Genomic DNA, 16,209 nt, shown 5'->3' with positions numbered 1-16,209 from the left:
AATCACTTTAAGTAGTCATGAAAAAGAAGCAAATATCACTACATCAAATAATAACTCGAATTGCGAGGTTTTAGTACAACAGGATTATATATCTCGTTAAACAGTCTATGCGAGCACCAGGAACAATAAAGACATAGGCCCTGAGCAAATAATGTTTCATAAAGTTATGAAAAAATGCTTCATATAACATAATTATAATATAATATAACATTTATAATGAACATAATTTCTTCTTTCCCCACTACGTTTCTCTTCCTTTCTCCCTCTTTTTCTCCTTTTCCCCGTTTTTTTTTTTTTTTTGGCCAGCCGATGCCCCCCCCCCCCCGTAGTTACGCCACTGAACGTAATATTGCAGAAATCCGGGTATATCTTTATAACTATTAATAGCTCACACCACATTGATAATAGTGTGAACATTTTATCCAATTCCATTAATTTGATGTAAATATTATTACAATTAATTCACTATTTACGTCTCGCTGTTTATTTGAAAGTGTCCATGTTCACAACTCTTGTTATGGCAAACGGTCTGAAATCATCCATATTTTCGAGACTCTGGCACCTTTGTTTTCCCACTGAAATATCCCTAAGGGTAAAAAAGGTCGAGATTGATTGTCATCCGAATGCTAAATAGATTACCTATAGTTTGATGTATAATACTTTATGACTGGTGTAATGGTTACATCTCATTTTTCTCCCAAACTTTGAGGTCAAGCAGGCAGAACATGGCATATTTCTGTGTACAACGTCACGTGACTAACGTATGATAGTTTCCGTTCATAGACCCTTTTCATTTGAAACAATTAATACAGTCCAAACAAACTTAATTAACGCATTTAATGTTGAAAGTAACAATGTTCTTGTACTATAAAGCTTTGCCTACTGATATTTATAAAATAGCTACAGTTTGAGGAAGCAAGTATCGAGTCCAAAATTGATTTTAATTTGCAATAGGGTCCACGTAAGTATACTATATACTACTAGGCTAGCATCGTCTGCTACGTAAACCAAATGAGCGAACATGACCGACACTAACCATTATGAATTTTTCCGGGGGGGGGGGGGGGAGGCTGGTATTACAGACACAATTAATTCTCAGCTACTTAGTAGACTACCATAAATTATGACGGTTTATTTCCAATAGGTCTAATGCCAATTCGTCCAATTACCAACTCGTCTACTATCATTTGGTCTACCACCAGTTCGTCCACTATCCACATGGTCTAATTGTCAATTCGTCCACTCACCATTTCGTCTAATAACCAGTTGGTCCAATAGCCATTTAGTCCATGTACCATTTGGTCTAATTGGACTAAGTGTTAATTGTGCAAAATGAATGAAATTGAAACGGATATTATACCAACTGGTTATGAGACGAAATGGTCATAGACGAAATGGTGATTAGACGAAGTGATAGTTTGACCAAATGGTTATTGGACCAAATGGTGGTTAGACGAAATGTTGATGGACGGAATGGCATTAAACTAAATGAAAGTAGACCATGTGGTGAGTGGACGAGTTGGCAGTAGACGAATTGGCAATTTACCCCTATATATGACAGACCATTTTCCTTGTATCAAATATCAGATGAAAGGGAAAAAAATCTCAAGCACCCGGAAGAAGCCCCCAATACATTTAGTTTAAAAACGCACCTATAAGCCTAATAGCGATGGTATGAAATTATATGGTGGGAGGGGGGGGGGGTGCTCATGCGTCTCCTATTTCAGATGACAAAAATAACAGACTTTTTCATGCTTTTGGTTGATTGCTTGAATTTTATTCTTTTTCATTTCAAAGTCAAACAGAATATCAAAATAAGTACAACACAGAATACAAATAACAGAAATGAAAAAGGGAACTTACTGGAAAGTTAACGGTGTAAAAAAAAATCATGACATACATTCATTGTAGGTCAGCATCAACTCTGTCCAAAATTAAACAGAAAATTCTAAAATTTTGATAGTCAACATGATATCTTTGAACACTTGAGGAAGGCTTAGATTCGGATGTGACCAGTGGCGGCACCAGGATTTTTAATTTAGGGGGGCAAATGGGGAGGGGGTCAAAATAACATTTTGGGGAGCAAAGGCGGACATGAATTGTTTTGCCCGTTTCACAAAATCGGGCACGAAGAGCGAGCTATTTTTTAAATACTAAATTTTTTTTTTTTGGGGGGGGCAAGTAGAGGGAGCAAATGCCCCGCCCTCTGGTGCCGCCACTGGGTGTAAAAGCATTTGCTCATTATTCGTATTTATAATTTCTGAGGGGATTATGACTACCTGCATAACCGCCTTTTTGTCTCTTCCCCTTTTCTTCTCTACTCGTTCTTCTTCGCCCCTCATCCTCTCCTGATCCTCTTTCTCTTCCCTTTTTCCTGCTCTTTTTTCTTCCACTCTTGTTTTATAATCTTGTTTATCCCATTTTGTAACAAGACACTGCATTTGAAACATCTATTCGTTTTTCCACGGTCCTGGGTTTCGGTAACAATTCTTTGTTCTTATATTATATTTAATAACAATGACAATGTATAGTGAGAACTGTGAGAAATTGCACTTTTTATAGAAACAAAAATTTGCCATCAAAATACACTGAAGGCTGCAGGATCACCAACACTTCATGCATATCATCACCTATCGAGTTCATTTAATGCAAAATCACGATTCCTTGTGTACTGAAAATTAAGATTCAAAAGGGTAGACAGGGTAACCACAGAATAATGTCATCTAAAAAAAAAAAGGCAGAGAGCTGAAAAACGTTTTTTTTTCTGAATCGCATAAAAGGCAAAATGAATGCTGGTTGAAAAGATGAAAACCAGGAAGAAATTGGGTAAAGACGAATCAAGATGCAAATATGCACCCCTAACGCTTAGAAGATGATTACTCAAAACCAGTGAAATTCATGACTTTTTAACTACATTTTTTAAAAGGATAATGGACGAACACAAAAGAAACTGCATGGAAAGTAATGATTTGACTCCACATACTTCTGTAATTTATTAATCATATGCACATGTATTCTGCTCAGTTGATCCATAAGAATAATAGCAAAACATTGATCAAGATATGGAACATGAACATAGTTGCTCTAAATGCAACATCTTCAGAAATAGTTATATATATACTGGTACATGACACTATTACTACTTCTAATAGAAAATGAAAAAAGGAAATAAAATACACAAGTTATTTTCATCACGCTGAGAGAGCATGTTATACACAAGATTATAATATGCATTTATCTAGAATATTTTTCATTTTGTCAAGAGTAATACTCAACTATTAAAAGCAACTACATTCTAGATACTCATTATTTATGGATTACATTTCTTCCACTTTAAAACTCCAGTACTGAAAAATTCAAAAAGTGTGAGGGGAGAAAATGATAAGAAAAGGAATAGGTATATAAAATATATATATATACGCAGGCACAAAGACAACATAATGTTAGCCATTTGTACCTAAAAGCTAACAATGCAGTGTTTTGTGCAGTTAATGTAATAGTGATGCTTATTTTCTTCTATTCTTGATTTTAAAAATCTACATGTAAATTAATTCACAAACATACCAAAATGTTACAAGTCAGTTTTCTATGCAAAGCCTAGTTAGTACATCTTTCAACAATGAATAAAACACAAAGAAAAAAATGTGGAAAATATGATGCAGTTTAGTCCTCTTTCATCACATAGGAACAAAAGACACGACAGTGAAAACATTAACAAGACAGATTCATTTGGGGGAATTTTCCACACAATGTCAATATGACTGCAATACCTCTCAGGCTAGTGTTTTAAAATATTTTATATAAATAATCAGTAAGTCCAAATTTAACAAGACTTTCGAAATTCAAACTCATGCTGAAATGACATAAAGGTAAATTAAAATATGTTGTAACTCATAATAAATGTTCCATTACATTTCCTAATATTCTTTAGTTTGATATTTACTCTGAATATTGTTCCCATGTAAATAAATACCCTGACCATTCAAAATCAAATTGAAAATAATCCATGGAAAAAACATCTTTAAATGAGTTGAGATAAAAAAAGAAGAAAAAAAAGGTAAATACATATAAATTTATATCTGTATCTTGTTTAGGGGATAATATACAAGAAACAAAAAGACAGCCACAGGGCAAAAATTATTCAGTTATAAAAACATACATTACATTTTAACGATGAAAAAATAAACCAATCAAAGGACATTTTGAATGAAAAAAAAAATGCAGAAATCACATTTTTTATATATATTTGGACAGGTTCAGAGTAGCTTCCTTACTGCCTTCCTGTCCATTATCATTCTGCAAATTATCAATCAAACATTCAAACTTGTAGAAACATATGCACACACACATTTGAAAATACATAACAGCACTGAAATTCCAATTATTGAGAGAAGAAAATGAAAATGACATCAAAAGGTTGAAGGACTTGTATTCTCTTCCTGCCAATAAACAGCAAAACCAATGATACCAGAACTCTATGCATTTTCCCTTTAAAGGAACCAAGGATCCTTCAATTACTGATTCATCATACTTCACTTACAAGAAACCAAAATATTACAAGAGAAATGGAATGTTGACTGCTTTTGCTGTTTAGAGGTAGTCCATTTCATTTCACCCCATGCCAAGTTGCATACATTGTACCATCGAATCAGGCCTTGTTTCATAAAACTTTTTTTTTTAATGAAACCGTATTTAATTGAGAAACTAAACACATTTATTAGTATTAATGCTAAGTTTTATGAACAAGGCCCTTCTGAAATTACTTTGCATGGAATGGAACTTGTCCAGTGACCAACACTTTGCTGTCATTTACAAATAAAGATATCACAAAGTTTAGCAAGCTCCTGCAAGTATGTCATAAGCCTCACATCAACTGAGCAAGTAGTGAGCAAACAAGGTCTAAAAAATAACATTTTCCCATAAATATAAGTATATGTGAATGATACAAATATTAGATATTTATGACAAGCAGTGCATGGGGATAATGGTAGAAATATTGAGTCTTGGTGTTACTATATTTAACTGTCACCATCATTGCCATATTTTCATCACTTTTTAAAAATTTAGTCTGAAGAATCACAATCATTATACACTAACACACAGCTACCACAGTTTACATGTACTAGTTATTTACGACAGAACTCGTATAAAAACAATGTACAGTGTATAACTATATAATATCGTTTTGCAAACGTAGTGCAACAACTATCATTGCCCCTTGGTCAAAGATTCCTGTTTGATTGAAAACAGGTGCAAAAAGCTGTTGACTTTAAGATCAGTGAGAAGTCAGCTATCTCAACATCTTGCCTTTTTTTTGGTTACTACATACACGATCAATAACTTGTGTTTGTCTTGAAAGTCAACATAGAAAATTTCTATCAATTCACTGAGATTTATCACAGCCAGATTATGCGTTTTTTTTTCTAATGTAACATATTCTGTAGTAATGCATCTTAAACTCATTCAGTCAAATTGGGTCAGCTTCCTCCCTTATATTGTGCTACAGGTACACCAATCACAATAATAAATAGCCATTCCGCTTTCCTTACAACTGTACTACTTCCAATTCAATATTCATTCTATGAAAGTCTCCAAAAGCAAACAAATAATGCAAATAAATGTAAAAAGCACCCTTTGATACGACTAATGCAAAGCTATTTTAACAATCATTTCCCCCTTTTTAGTCAATTTTACAATTTCCCAATAATTTACACAGGTGCAGAGTCATCAAGTTGCAGATGCCACACACCATATCCATTCAGCAAGATATCCTCCTTGCTTTGAATATCCTTCCTTCCCTGTTTCCTAATTCATTTATTCATTTTTCTTTTTTTTTTTACAAATGGAATTGCTGGAATGCTTGGCAGGATGTTCTTCCTGTCCTACTCAGCCAAAAACACAATGCAGAATAGAGGATCAAAGAACCCCATAATGCAAAAACATGGCTACTGACTGAGAAAAAAATACCTCCTTGCATAGAGCACTAAGTGAAACAGCCAACATTTCAGTGATGGTCTCTGAACGAGATAAGTGTTCACAATATGTAATCCTGCTTAAGCAAAGGATAGTGGGATGCCTCCAGAAAGATGTAGACCATTCCTTACATACAATAACTGAAAGTGCTCTGACATGACGTCCAATGGGTGGCAGACATGATGAAGGTCAAATGGGCTTATGCACGATAACAGAACAGTAACCCTTTTAGTTCAGTAAAATATCCCCACCACAATCAAGAAGTGCACATTTCCCACATGGTTAAGAGTGTACAATTTTTTCTTCAATAAATATAATGTTATATGGGTCTGCAAGCTGAAAAGCTTTCACCAAATATATGTTGTTTATGCTCATTGAGCACCTTCAAAGGAGATTTCAATAAAGCGACAAAACATTTGTAATATCATATCCACAATGGAATCTGAATATGAATGTAGATTCAATTGTTGTTTTGCTAAAAGCATACAACATAGAACCATCACAGCAAACTACTCATGTTTTCTCCTTGTAAAACTGAAATATAAGAGGTCTTGAGTTATTAAGGGTAAAATGCAGTGATGTATCTAAATATATATCTTTTGTCTCTTTCCTTGTCAGGATACTAAATTTCTTCAATTTATGCATATAAATTGAACAAATCAGTCAGTCTTCTTATATAATAACCATGGAGTACTTGTTAAAGCTAGGTCCACATTTTCTTGATCTTAGCTAAATGGCACCAAGCCTTCAGGGGGAAAAAAGAAAGAAAAGTGGTTTCATAAACCTGCAACTACAAATTAAGCCAATTGTCTCTTTATTACCACAATAAGCAATTAAAACAATGTATGCTGGTACTACTGCTGTCTTTGACCTTCCAAGCACGTCCAAAAATATTATATAATGGCTCTCTCTTTCCCCAAAACATATACATGTACATCAAATGCATTATTCTCTTGAGGAGCTCTTGTTGACCACTAACATGCCTTGCCAGCTTGTATGAAGACATCTCTTACAAGAGATTGCATTTTGATTTATTCTTCTTTTTGACTTGTAGTGCTGCCCTGGTAGCTGTCTCAAACACTTCCCTGACACCATCGTTAGACTTGGCTGAGCATTCTAGGTATTTGTAAGCACTGATCTTGTCTGACATCGACTGGGCATCAGCTGTTCTCACCGGTTCCTGTTTCATCTTCATCAGTTCTCGTTTAGTGTTTTCATCCATTCGGAGATCTTTCTTGTTTCCGACCAGGATAACAGGTACATTAGGGCAAAAATGCTTCACCTATTTTAACAAACAGAAGAGGACAAACTTGCATATTCGTAAAAAACACAATTTGGGAATCTTTAATAATAATACTTACTTATATAGTGCCTAATACTTACTTCATCAGAAGTCTCTAAGCACTCTCAGTAATGCAGCATAATTAACCTGGCTTTAGTAGAGTAGCAATAACGCACACTGTTTCAAAGAATAAATTCCTATCAGGTATCCATTCACTTCACCTGGGTTGAGTGCAACACAAATGTGGGTAAATTACTTGCTGAAAGAAAACATGCCAGGACTTGGAATTGAACCCACGTCCCTCAGATTGAGAGTCATAACCAGTAGACCACAATGCCCCCTTTAGCAGTTACATCTTCAAATGTTCTCCCATTATAACAAAAAATAAAATAATGGTCACAAATATTCTAAAATTTATAACTGAATCAATAATAGGACAAAAGCTTTCAGAGACTAATAGATCTTAAAACATTTATTGAACCGATGCAAGTTCAGAAAATACTAATTCAAAAAGGGCAAAAGCCAGGATTTCAGTTGGAAAAGCGTACCGTCTGTACTGGGGCTTAGTTTCCTGTAGTAAATACAGGAAATCTGTAGCAGTAAGCATCTCTGTAACATGCATGCATCCTAAGTGCACCGAAATCTGATGTTCAGAACACTGCAGAATGTGGAATTAAGAAAACAGAAAACTGGGGACTTCCAATAGATGTACATGTAGCCTTACCTCAGGTGTCCATTTTTCTGGGATATTCTCTAAACTGTCCGGGTTGTCAATTGAAAAGCACATGAGTATAACATCTGTGTCTGGATATGAGAGCGGTCTCAGTCTGTCGTAGTCTTCCTGACCTGCAGTATCCCATAATGCTAACTCAACCTAGGTAATAATAAATTGGAGAATAATCAATTCAACAATACCAAAGATGATGCACATGTAATTTCAAATCATTTAGTTCCTGAATGTATAAGTTCCACCAAAACCTTTTAATAATAAAAAAGAAAACTTCCAGGAATTCCATTATGGAGCTTACATGTATTTTTATTGGAACATATGATATTGGTACTACTAGTTTACAAAGCAGCTTTCAAAATGATGCACTACTGTAAACTCATTTATGCCCCCATCTTAAATAGCATAAAATCAAATCTGGTAGAATATATCATTCATCTGGAAATGAATACCACCATCCTTCATGTTGTTAGCTGGCTCATGACTGGAGTGGTATTCTGGATAACTGTCATTTCTTTTGTCATTTCTCTCGAGATGAGAGACCGCTATGATTGTCACAAATCAGTATTCTGAAGAAGATTGTCTTTTCTCTGCCATATCTCTTTCAGAAGTACATGAACTACCCGCCAAAAACTGGTAGACCCTGTCGTATTAAAGTTTTATCATGATTTTTGCAAGTAATAGGATTATGCTTGTTTATGAAACCACACATTTTCTGTGCGCGCAAAAGAGAAAGTCAACATAAAAGTTATGAAGATACTGATGACATATACATGTAAGTTATTACATCCACCAGAACGCTAATTTACATTTAGCCATATCGAGAATTCATGTAGACAGTGTTCAAATAACTGCCCCAGGTTGTTTCAAGTTCCAAGACAGTGTCAATATGGGTATAAAATGAGACCATATTCCGAAAAACAAACAAAATTATACCAAATTTAAAAAATCTTTCATCTTGGCCTCATATATTGATTATATTCATTATTTTATATCATCATGCTTAAAAAGTACAGGAGAAAATAAACAATAATCAAACTACATGTAATACTCTTCACTCACCTGTTTACCATCTACTTCTATATCAGCTACATAGTTCTCAAATACTGTTGGGACGTAAACTTCTGGGAACTGATCTTTGCTGAATACTATCAGCAAACATGTCTTTCCGCAAGCACCATCTCCAACGATGACCAGCTTTTTCCTTATAGCAGCCATTGTCTTAGTTTTTCACACTGCAACGAAAGGAGAAGTAAGAATATGGAAGAATTAAACCTTACCCATTTTCATTTCTGAATACTTTAAAGATTGCCCAAAGATAGCATATACATGTACTGTACATGTAAGTATATACTTAAAAAAATGTTTTCCCCAAAATCTGGTGACCGGTATTAAGAAAGATAGATGTAAGAAATTTGAACACACAAAACAACGAGTGGAACGCTTCTGGCAGTTGAAATTGATTTCCAAACTATAATCAATCAAATTGGAAGCAAGGTTAGCATGCCACTCCTCCTCACTTTCCTATCCTAAATCGCTGCTCTGTAAGATGTCTCCATATCATGCACTACATGTATTTGTTACCAGAAGGCCATTTTGTAATCTCAAAATTCATTGCACCCACAAGGTGCGCTGCATCAAATATGACCATCATTAATTATAAATGATATACAACGCCAATGAATCTAGACAAAACACAACATGCCAATGCTTCCATAGTTTGATGAGTTTTGAATTCGAATGTCAATATTAAGAGAAAGCTTAATTAAACATACCAAGAATAAAACTCTGAGATACTGTAGATTTTATTATTATGCTAAGTACAGTTACTTGTTTCATCAGAACACTGGCATGTGGGAAAACATTATTGGAACCTGATCACATCGAACAAATTCAAGTATGCTGTCCTTTCTGACCCTGGCTACATGGTCATGTAAGTGTTAGTTTCATTTCAGTTTAACTACAGCTTCAGGTCTATCTTTCTAAATATATGATAAAGTTTGGACAAACGAGGTTGGAATGGGTATGTACAGCCACTTTGCCTGATTAACTAAATGTTTCTTCTGTACCAGCTTGGCATTATACCAGCAGAAAGATGTCCTGCCGAGTTTCTACAGGAGTTACCACAAGAAAAACATACAAGTATCTTCTTCTGTTTCACAAACACTGTTTATTATACAGGACTAAAAACCTTACTAGGCCTGGATTCCAGTAATGTATAACCTTTCAAAATTAGAATAAAGCGAAACTAAATGTACGGGATAATTATGAAATGAATGAAAGTACAAGAGGAAGTCTTCACAAAACACACACATGCATATGTACATGGTATAACTTACACAAGTACATGTACAGGTATATTTCATAGAAAGAAAGAGAATGAGGGGGAAAGCATGCTTGTGACTTTGTGCCCAAGCGCATGTTGCGAGTGTACATGTACAGGGTTGTATGTTTTGTGTGTGTGAGATGGGAGAGTGAGAGAGTTGGGGGGGGGGGGTATAACTATTTAAAAAAAATTGCCACTGTCCATTCACCAGAAGAAGTAAATGATAGAGAGACTAGCGTGTTGCAATGACCTGAAACTCTTCTCTGTATGGGGCCTGACTCATATTATAGTCAGCAGCAAAATACGGCAACTCCCTTTAGGAATGCAAGAAACCAATCTGCATGTACCAGGAATTATTTCACAATAAGTACACGTAAATGCAGTATGCACATGTACTTTGAAAACAAAAACAATGAACAATTGAATATACAGTATTTATTGAATGTGCATGAATAGCAATGATCACTTTTTTGCCTTGGAGTTCTTCAGGTGGAAAATCATATAATTTGAACAGATAGCAGCACTCATACATGTACACCGGATTACAATGTTACAGTCTGATCAATTCAAGCAAAAACTTAAGATATCCTAGTTGGTACTATCATAATTGTAAGATTGTTTTTGAATATTTCTAGAATAGCCTTGTTGTTAAACATTAAAATGAAATCTCAACTGGGTTAATACTAAAAGACAAGGGATTACTGAACTACACATTTTTTTCTTTGTCAACATTTTGAAAAGTGTTACTCCATCAAATATTTTTGGGAACCACCTCATGACACACAACCAAGGGAGCATTTCATGAAAGGACATGTCAGACGTAATGTATAATGTGCTGATACTGGTTTCTATCAAAAGGCTTGTGTTTTTGCACCAAAAAGAAACTTATAGTTTCGTTCCATATTGTTTATGACTTGTAAAAACCACTTTGAAGAATGTATGTAGTAGTTGAGAGGAAAGACTTTTTTACATGAAATTATGAAAGAAAATGAAGAGGAAATTGTAAAAAAAGATTATCACAAAGAAAGATTGAGGTTGCCTCGCCCACTATGCCAAGATAAATGAATTACGTTCATAACAACCCTTCATACCCCCCTTCCCCCAAACTCACTTGTTATATTTTTTGGGCTTACATTTTTTATATCTTTTGGATTTTTTTTCTACAAATCTAAGTTTTGCCCCAAAATGAAAATCACTGCATGTATCTTACTTTTTTTTTTACAGTGGTTGGGTAAAAGATTTAAACCCTTCCCTTTGAGTTGCCTGATTAAAAGAAATAGCTACATGTAGATGAAGCTTGCTCCTGACAATTTTTTTTTAAATTAGAAAAAAAAAAGGCCATGGTAAATTCTAAAAACAAGTGGAACGCCTCTGGCAGACTCGCCTGCATTACGCAATTTGATATAGCAGCAGTGCTTCCTTTGAAAACAGCTAATGAATAATTATTCACAGAAGAAAACACAAATATGATAATAAAATATTATGTCCAATGACCCAAAATTACCTTTGACCATGATCATGTGACCTAAGACATGTGCAAAACAATCATCCATACTTGATTACCCTTATGTCGATGTTTCATGAGCTAGATCAATAGACTTCGTAAGTTATGATGCCAATTCAACACATACTCCCAACATGGCCAGAGTTCATTGACCTTTAAATTACCTTTGATCTTGGTCATGTTCCTAAAATGCACATAGGGTATTCAAGGATACATTGCTGCTCTTATGTCCAAGTTTCATGAACTAGATCCATAAAATTTCAAAGTTATGATAACAACTCCTCAAATACCCCCAATATGGCCAAAGTTTGTTGACCCTAAGTGACCTTTGACCTTAATCATGTGACCTGAAACTCAGGCAGGATCTTCAGTGATACACTATTACCCTTATGTCTAAGTTTTATGAACTAGGTCCATATACTTTCGAAGTTATGACATTTCAAAAACTTAACCTTGGTTAAGATTTGATATTGATTCCCCCAACATGGTCTAAGTTCATTGACCCTAAATGACCTTTGACCTTGGTCATGTGACCTGAAACTCAGGAAGGATGTTCAGTAATACTTGATTACCCTTATGTCCAATTTTCATGAACTAGGTCCATATACTTACTAAGTTATGATGACATTTCAAAAACTTAACCTTGGTTAAGATTTCGATGTTGACGCCGCCGCCGTCGGAAAAGCGGCGCCTAGTCTCGCTCTGCTATGCAGGCGAGACAAAAAATTGCTTGGGTGATTTTCCATATGGCTACCAAAAATAAAGTAATTCTAAAACCTGGTGATAGCAGTGCTCACCGTTTACTTACAGCTCCACCTTAGGATAAATATTGCACATGTACAGATCTGACTTTCTTGTGTAAATCAAAGAAATCCAAAACAAACTTCTTATTGTTTGTGGTGGTAGAGTTTATTTTAATATGTTTAATAGTAATTTAAGGTTTTATTCAATCTCCAATTTTTTGCCATATTTCTTTGGGCTACCAAAAAATGAAATAAGATGATTTTTCTATGGCACTCAGCCCTGCAATCAATCCCTTACCTATCTGATATAATTTGCAGTAAAATTTTTTACTGCAAATTATATTTTTCTTTCAAGACATAAAACAATATACTACCTGGGTTATATTTAGATTACTGCAGTCATCAGTCTATGCGCATGCTTAATATAAATTGGCTTGCGATCATGGCTGGATGAAGTCATGTAATACGCAGTGTATATGTATGCCGACCACTTTGGTGAACATTATATTATTCTTCTATGGTGTATGCCAAATTTCGTTGTGTTGTTGCTTTCGGATCTTACTTCATAGTGAAATCGTGTTGCACAGTGTGCGCTGGAGGAAGAGAAACTACAAAAAGTTTTCAAATATTTAACAAGTGGAGCACCTCTGGCAGTCTCACATGCATTACGCGATTCAATATAGCATCAGTGCTGACATTGAAACTACTACAAAATAATTATTCACAAAAAAAACCACCATTAATACAATACTGAACAACATTCATTGACCCTAAATGACTTTTGACCTTGATCATGTGACTTAAAGGTCAAGTCCACCCAAGAAAAAACCTGTTGACTTAAATAAAAAGAGAAAAATCAAACTAGCTTAATGCTGAAAATTTCATCAAAATCAGATGTAAAATAAGTAAGTTATGACATTTTAAAGTTTGGCTTATTTTTCACAAAACAGTGATGTGCACAACTCATTGACATGCAAATGAGACAGTCGATGAAGTTCAGTAATACTTCATTAACCTTATAGTTTTGCTGTCATTTAAAAAACTTAACCTTCGGTTGAGATTTGATATTGACGCCGCCGTTGTCGGAAAAGCGGCGCCTATAGTTTCACTCTGCTATGCAGGTGAGACAAAAACTCCTCCAAACAGACGGACTTCAGCTGTCTAACAGTGGCTCCGCTGAGACTTTGTCTGGCTCTGCGGTATCCCCTCCGTAATAGACTAATGACGCCATGACGGCCATACATGTACATGTAGGACTCAAAGCAGGGTTGGCCAATTTAAATCATGTTGATTCAAATCACCATGATTTTTTTTTAAATCATGGATTAAAATAATAATAATGATAATAGGCTGTGGCTTTAATAGGCATTTACATGTATATGGCGCCATCTATCTAGAAATAATCTATTCCGATTATTACCCTGGCTTTAGCTTGAGCTACCTTTCAGCGCTCAGTGCATTCAATATATTAAATTTATTGCTGAAGGAAATTAAGCCATGGCTGGGATTCGAACCCACAACCCTGTTTCAAAGTCTGAAGACTAATCCACTGGGCCACAACGCTCCACAAAATCACTTCCAATGAAAGTTGAAACATGTACAAAATTGACATTTTGTATGTTTGTGGCAGTGTTCTTTTTTTTACCCAAAAGAAAACATTTTATCAACTTTATATCATCAAAACATGAAATAAATCCTTCATATCTACTCAGAACAATTGAAACCAAGTCAATAAAATAAGGTTAATCTTGCAAAAGCAAATAAGTACATGTAGCCTATATTGGTGAACTCTTTCCTAAGCCAATTTTATAGGTGGACTAACAAAATTTTTCCCTGTGAAATTTTTCTTTGTCGATAGTAATGCAAAGTTCTTTTTTCTTTATGTCAAAATCCAATAGTGTTTTTAGAGGACAGTTAAGAAAATATAACTTAGTAAAGGGTAGTTGGTAATTCTTCTACTTTTATCATTCACATGAACTTCTCTTGCTGTGTCAAAAGAAAGATGAATATTTTGTCAACAGATTTTACATTTAATTGTTATTCCTTCTTGTTATCAAACAACTGATGCTTTCAACAACGAAAATAAATATCAATGCAATTAAAGTCGCAATTTATTTTAAAAAAAAATCTCTTATAAAGATATTTTAAATCACTCTTGGCTCATTTCATTCTCAATTGCAGTGCTACAAATATCAACAGAAATTTTGCATCCGCATAAATATATGACGAAAGCTCTATAAGTACAATTTTCAAACTGAAAACAGAAATTGTAAAAATAGGTTTTTAAGTAGCAATCAGTATCAGTTATAAGCTGTGTCAGATTGAAAAAATATTTCTTTTATATGAAGCTCTGCTGCAGTTTTTATCCTTTGAGTGAAAAGTAATCAAACCCAATATATTTGTGCTTCTTACATGTACATGTAAATGTATGTATCACACTTTTCTTTTTAAATAAACTGCTGTTTAACTGAAAACAAGTGGAACGCCTCTGGCAGTCTCGCCTGCATTACGCGATTTAATATAGCAGCAGTGCTAACTTTGAAAACTACTATAAAATAATCATTCACAAAAACACCATTCATATAATGACATAATACCACGTTCATTGACCATAGATGACATTTGAACGGTGACTTAAGACTTGTCAACTACACCCATGTCCACATTTCATTCACTCTATCCATAAATTTTCAAATTTGAACGGTGACTTAAAGACTTGTCAACTACACCCATGTCCACATTTCATTCACTCTATCCATAAATTTTCAAAGTTATGATGGCAATTCAACAATTACCCCAACATGGCCTAAGTTTATTGACCTGAAACTCACAGGGGATGTTCAGCGATACTTGATTACTCTTATATCCCAAGTTTTATGAAATAGATCCATAAACTTCAGAGTTAGGATGGTAATTCAACAAATATCCCGAACACGGCCAAAGTTCATTGACCTCAAGTGACCTTTGACCATGGTCATGTGACCTGAAACTTGTACAGGATGTTCAGTGATACTCAATTACTCTTATGTCCAAGTTTTATGAACTAGATCCATAAACCTTCAGAGTTATGATGGTAATTTAACAAAGACCCCCAACACAGCCAAAGTTCATTGACCTTAAATGACCATTGACCATGGTCATGTGACCTGAAACTCGCACAGGATATTCAGTGGTACGTGATTAACCTAATGTCCAAGTTTCATGAAGTAGATCCATAAATTTTCAAAGTTATGAAGGTAATTCAACAAATACCCCCAACTTGGCCAAAGTTCATTGACCCTAAATGACCTTTGACCTTGGTCGTGTGACCTGAAACTCAGGAAGGATGTTCACTAATACTTGATTAACCTTATGTCCAAGTTTCATGAACTAGATCCATAAATTTTCAAAGTTATGATAGTAATTCAATAAATACCCCCAACTTGACCAAAGTTCATTGACCCTAAATGACCTTTGACCTTGGTCATGTGACCTGAAACTCGAGCAGGATGTTTACTAATACTTGATTAACCTTATGTCCAAGTTTCATAAACTAGGTCTATATACTTTCTAAGTTATGATGTCATTTCAAAAACTTAACCTTCGGTTAAGATTTTGAAAATAATTCTCCCAACATGGTCTAAGTTCATTGACCCTAAATGACCTTTGACCTTA

General features: G+C 34.7%; 1 protein-coding gene across 1 annotated transcript; it reads right to left on the bottom strand.

Annotated features, from left to right (window-relative positions):
• Positions 1–2,968: 2,968 nt before the first annotated feature.
• On the bottom strand, positions 2,969–11,686 carry LOC129257690 (ras-like GTP-binding protein RHO). Its single transcript, XM_054896072.2, has 3 exons — positions 9,045–11,686; positions 7,980–8,129; positions 2,969–7,255 (listed from the first exon to the last, which is right to left on the bottom strand). The coding sequence occupies exons 1-3, from the start codon at positions 9,198–9,200 to the stop codon at positions 6,983–6,985; spliced, it is 579 nt and encodes a 192-aa protein (XP_054752047.1). The 5' UTR covers positions 9,201–11,686; the 3' UTR covers positions 2,969–6,982.
• Positions 11,687–16,209: the final 4,523 nt, after the last annotated feature.

The sequence above is a fragment of the Lytechinus pictus genome, chromosome 3, assembly GCF_037042905.1.
Source record: "Lytechinus pictus isolate F3 Inbred chromosome 3, Lp3.0, whole genome shotgun sequence".
Classification (NCBI taxonomy): domain Eukaryota; kingdom Metazoa; phylum Echinodermata; class Echinoidea; order Temnopleuroida; family Toxopneustidae; genus Lytechinus; species Lytechinus pictus.
This window is presented reverse-complemented; position numbering and strand designations above follow the sequence as displayed.

Excerpts from the sequence above, each read along its gene's own strand:
- LOC129257690 (XM_054896072.2), bottom strand. The coding sequence starts at position 9,200 with ATGGCTGCTATAAGGAAAAAGCTGGTCATCGTTGGAGATGGTGCTTGC. Across the intron at positions 8,130-9,044 it reads TAGAAGTAGATGGTAAACAG|GTTGAGTTAGCATTATGGGA; the intron begins GTGAGTGAAGAG and ends ATTATTACCTAG. Across the intron at positions 7,256-7,979 it reads CAGAAAAATGGACACCTGAG|GTGAAGCATTTTTGCCCTAA; the intron begins GTAAGGCTACAT and ends TTGTTAAAATAG.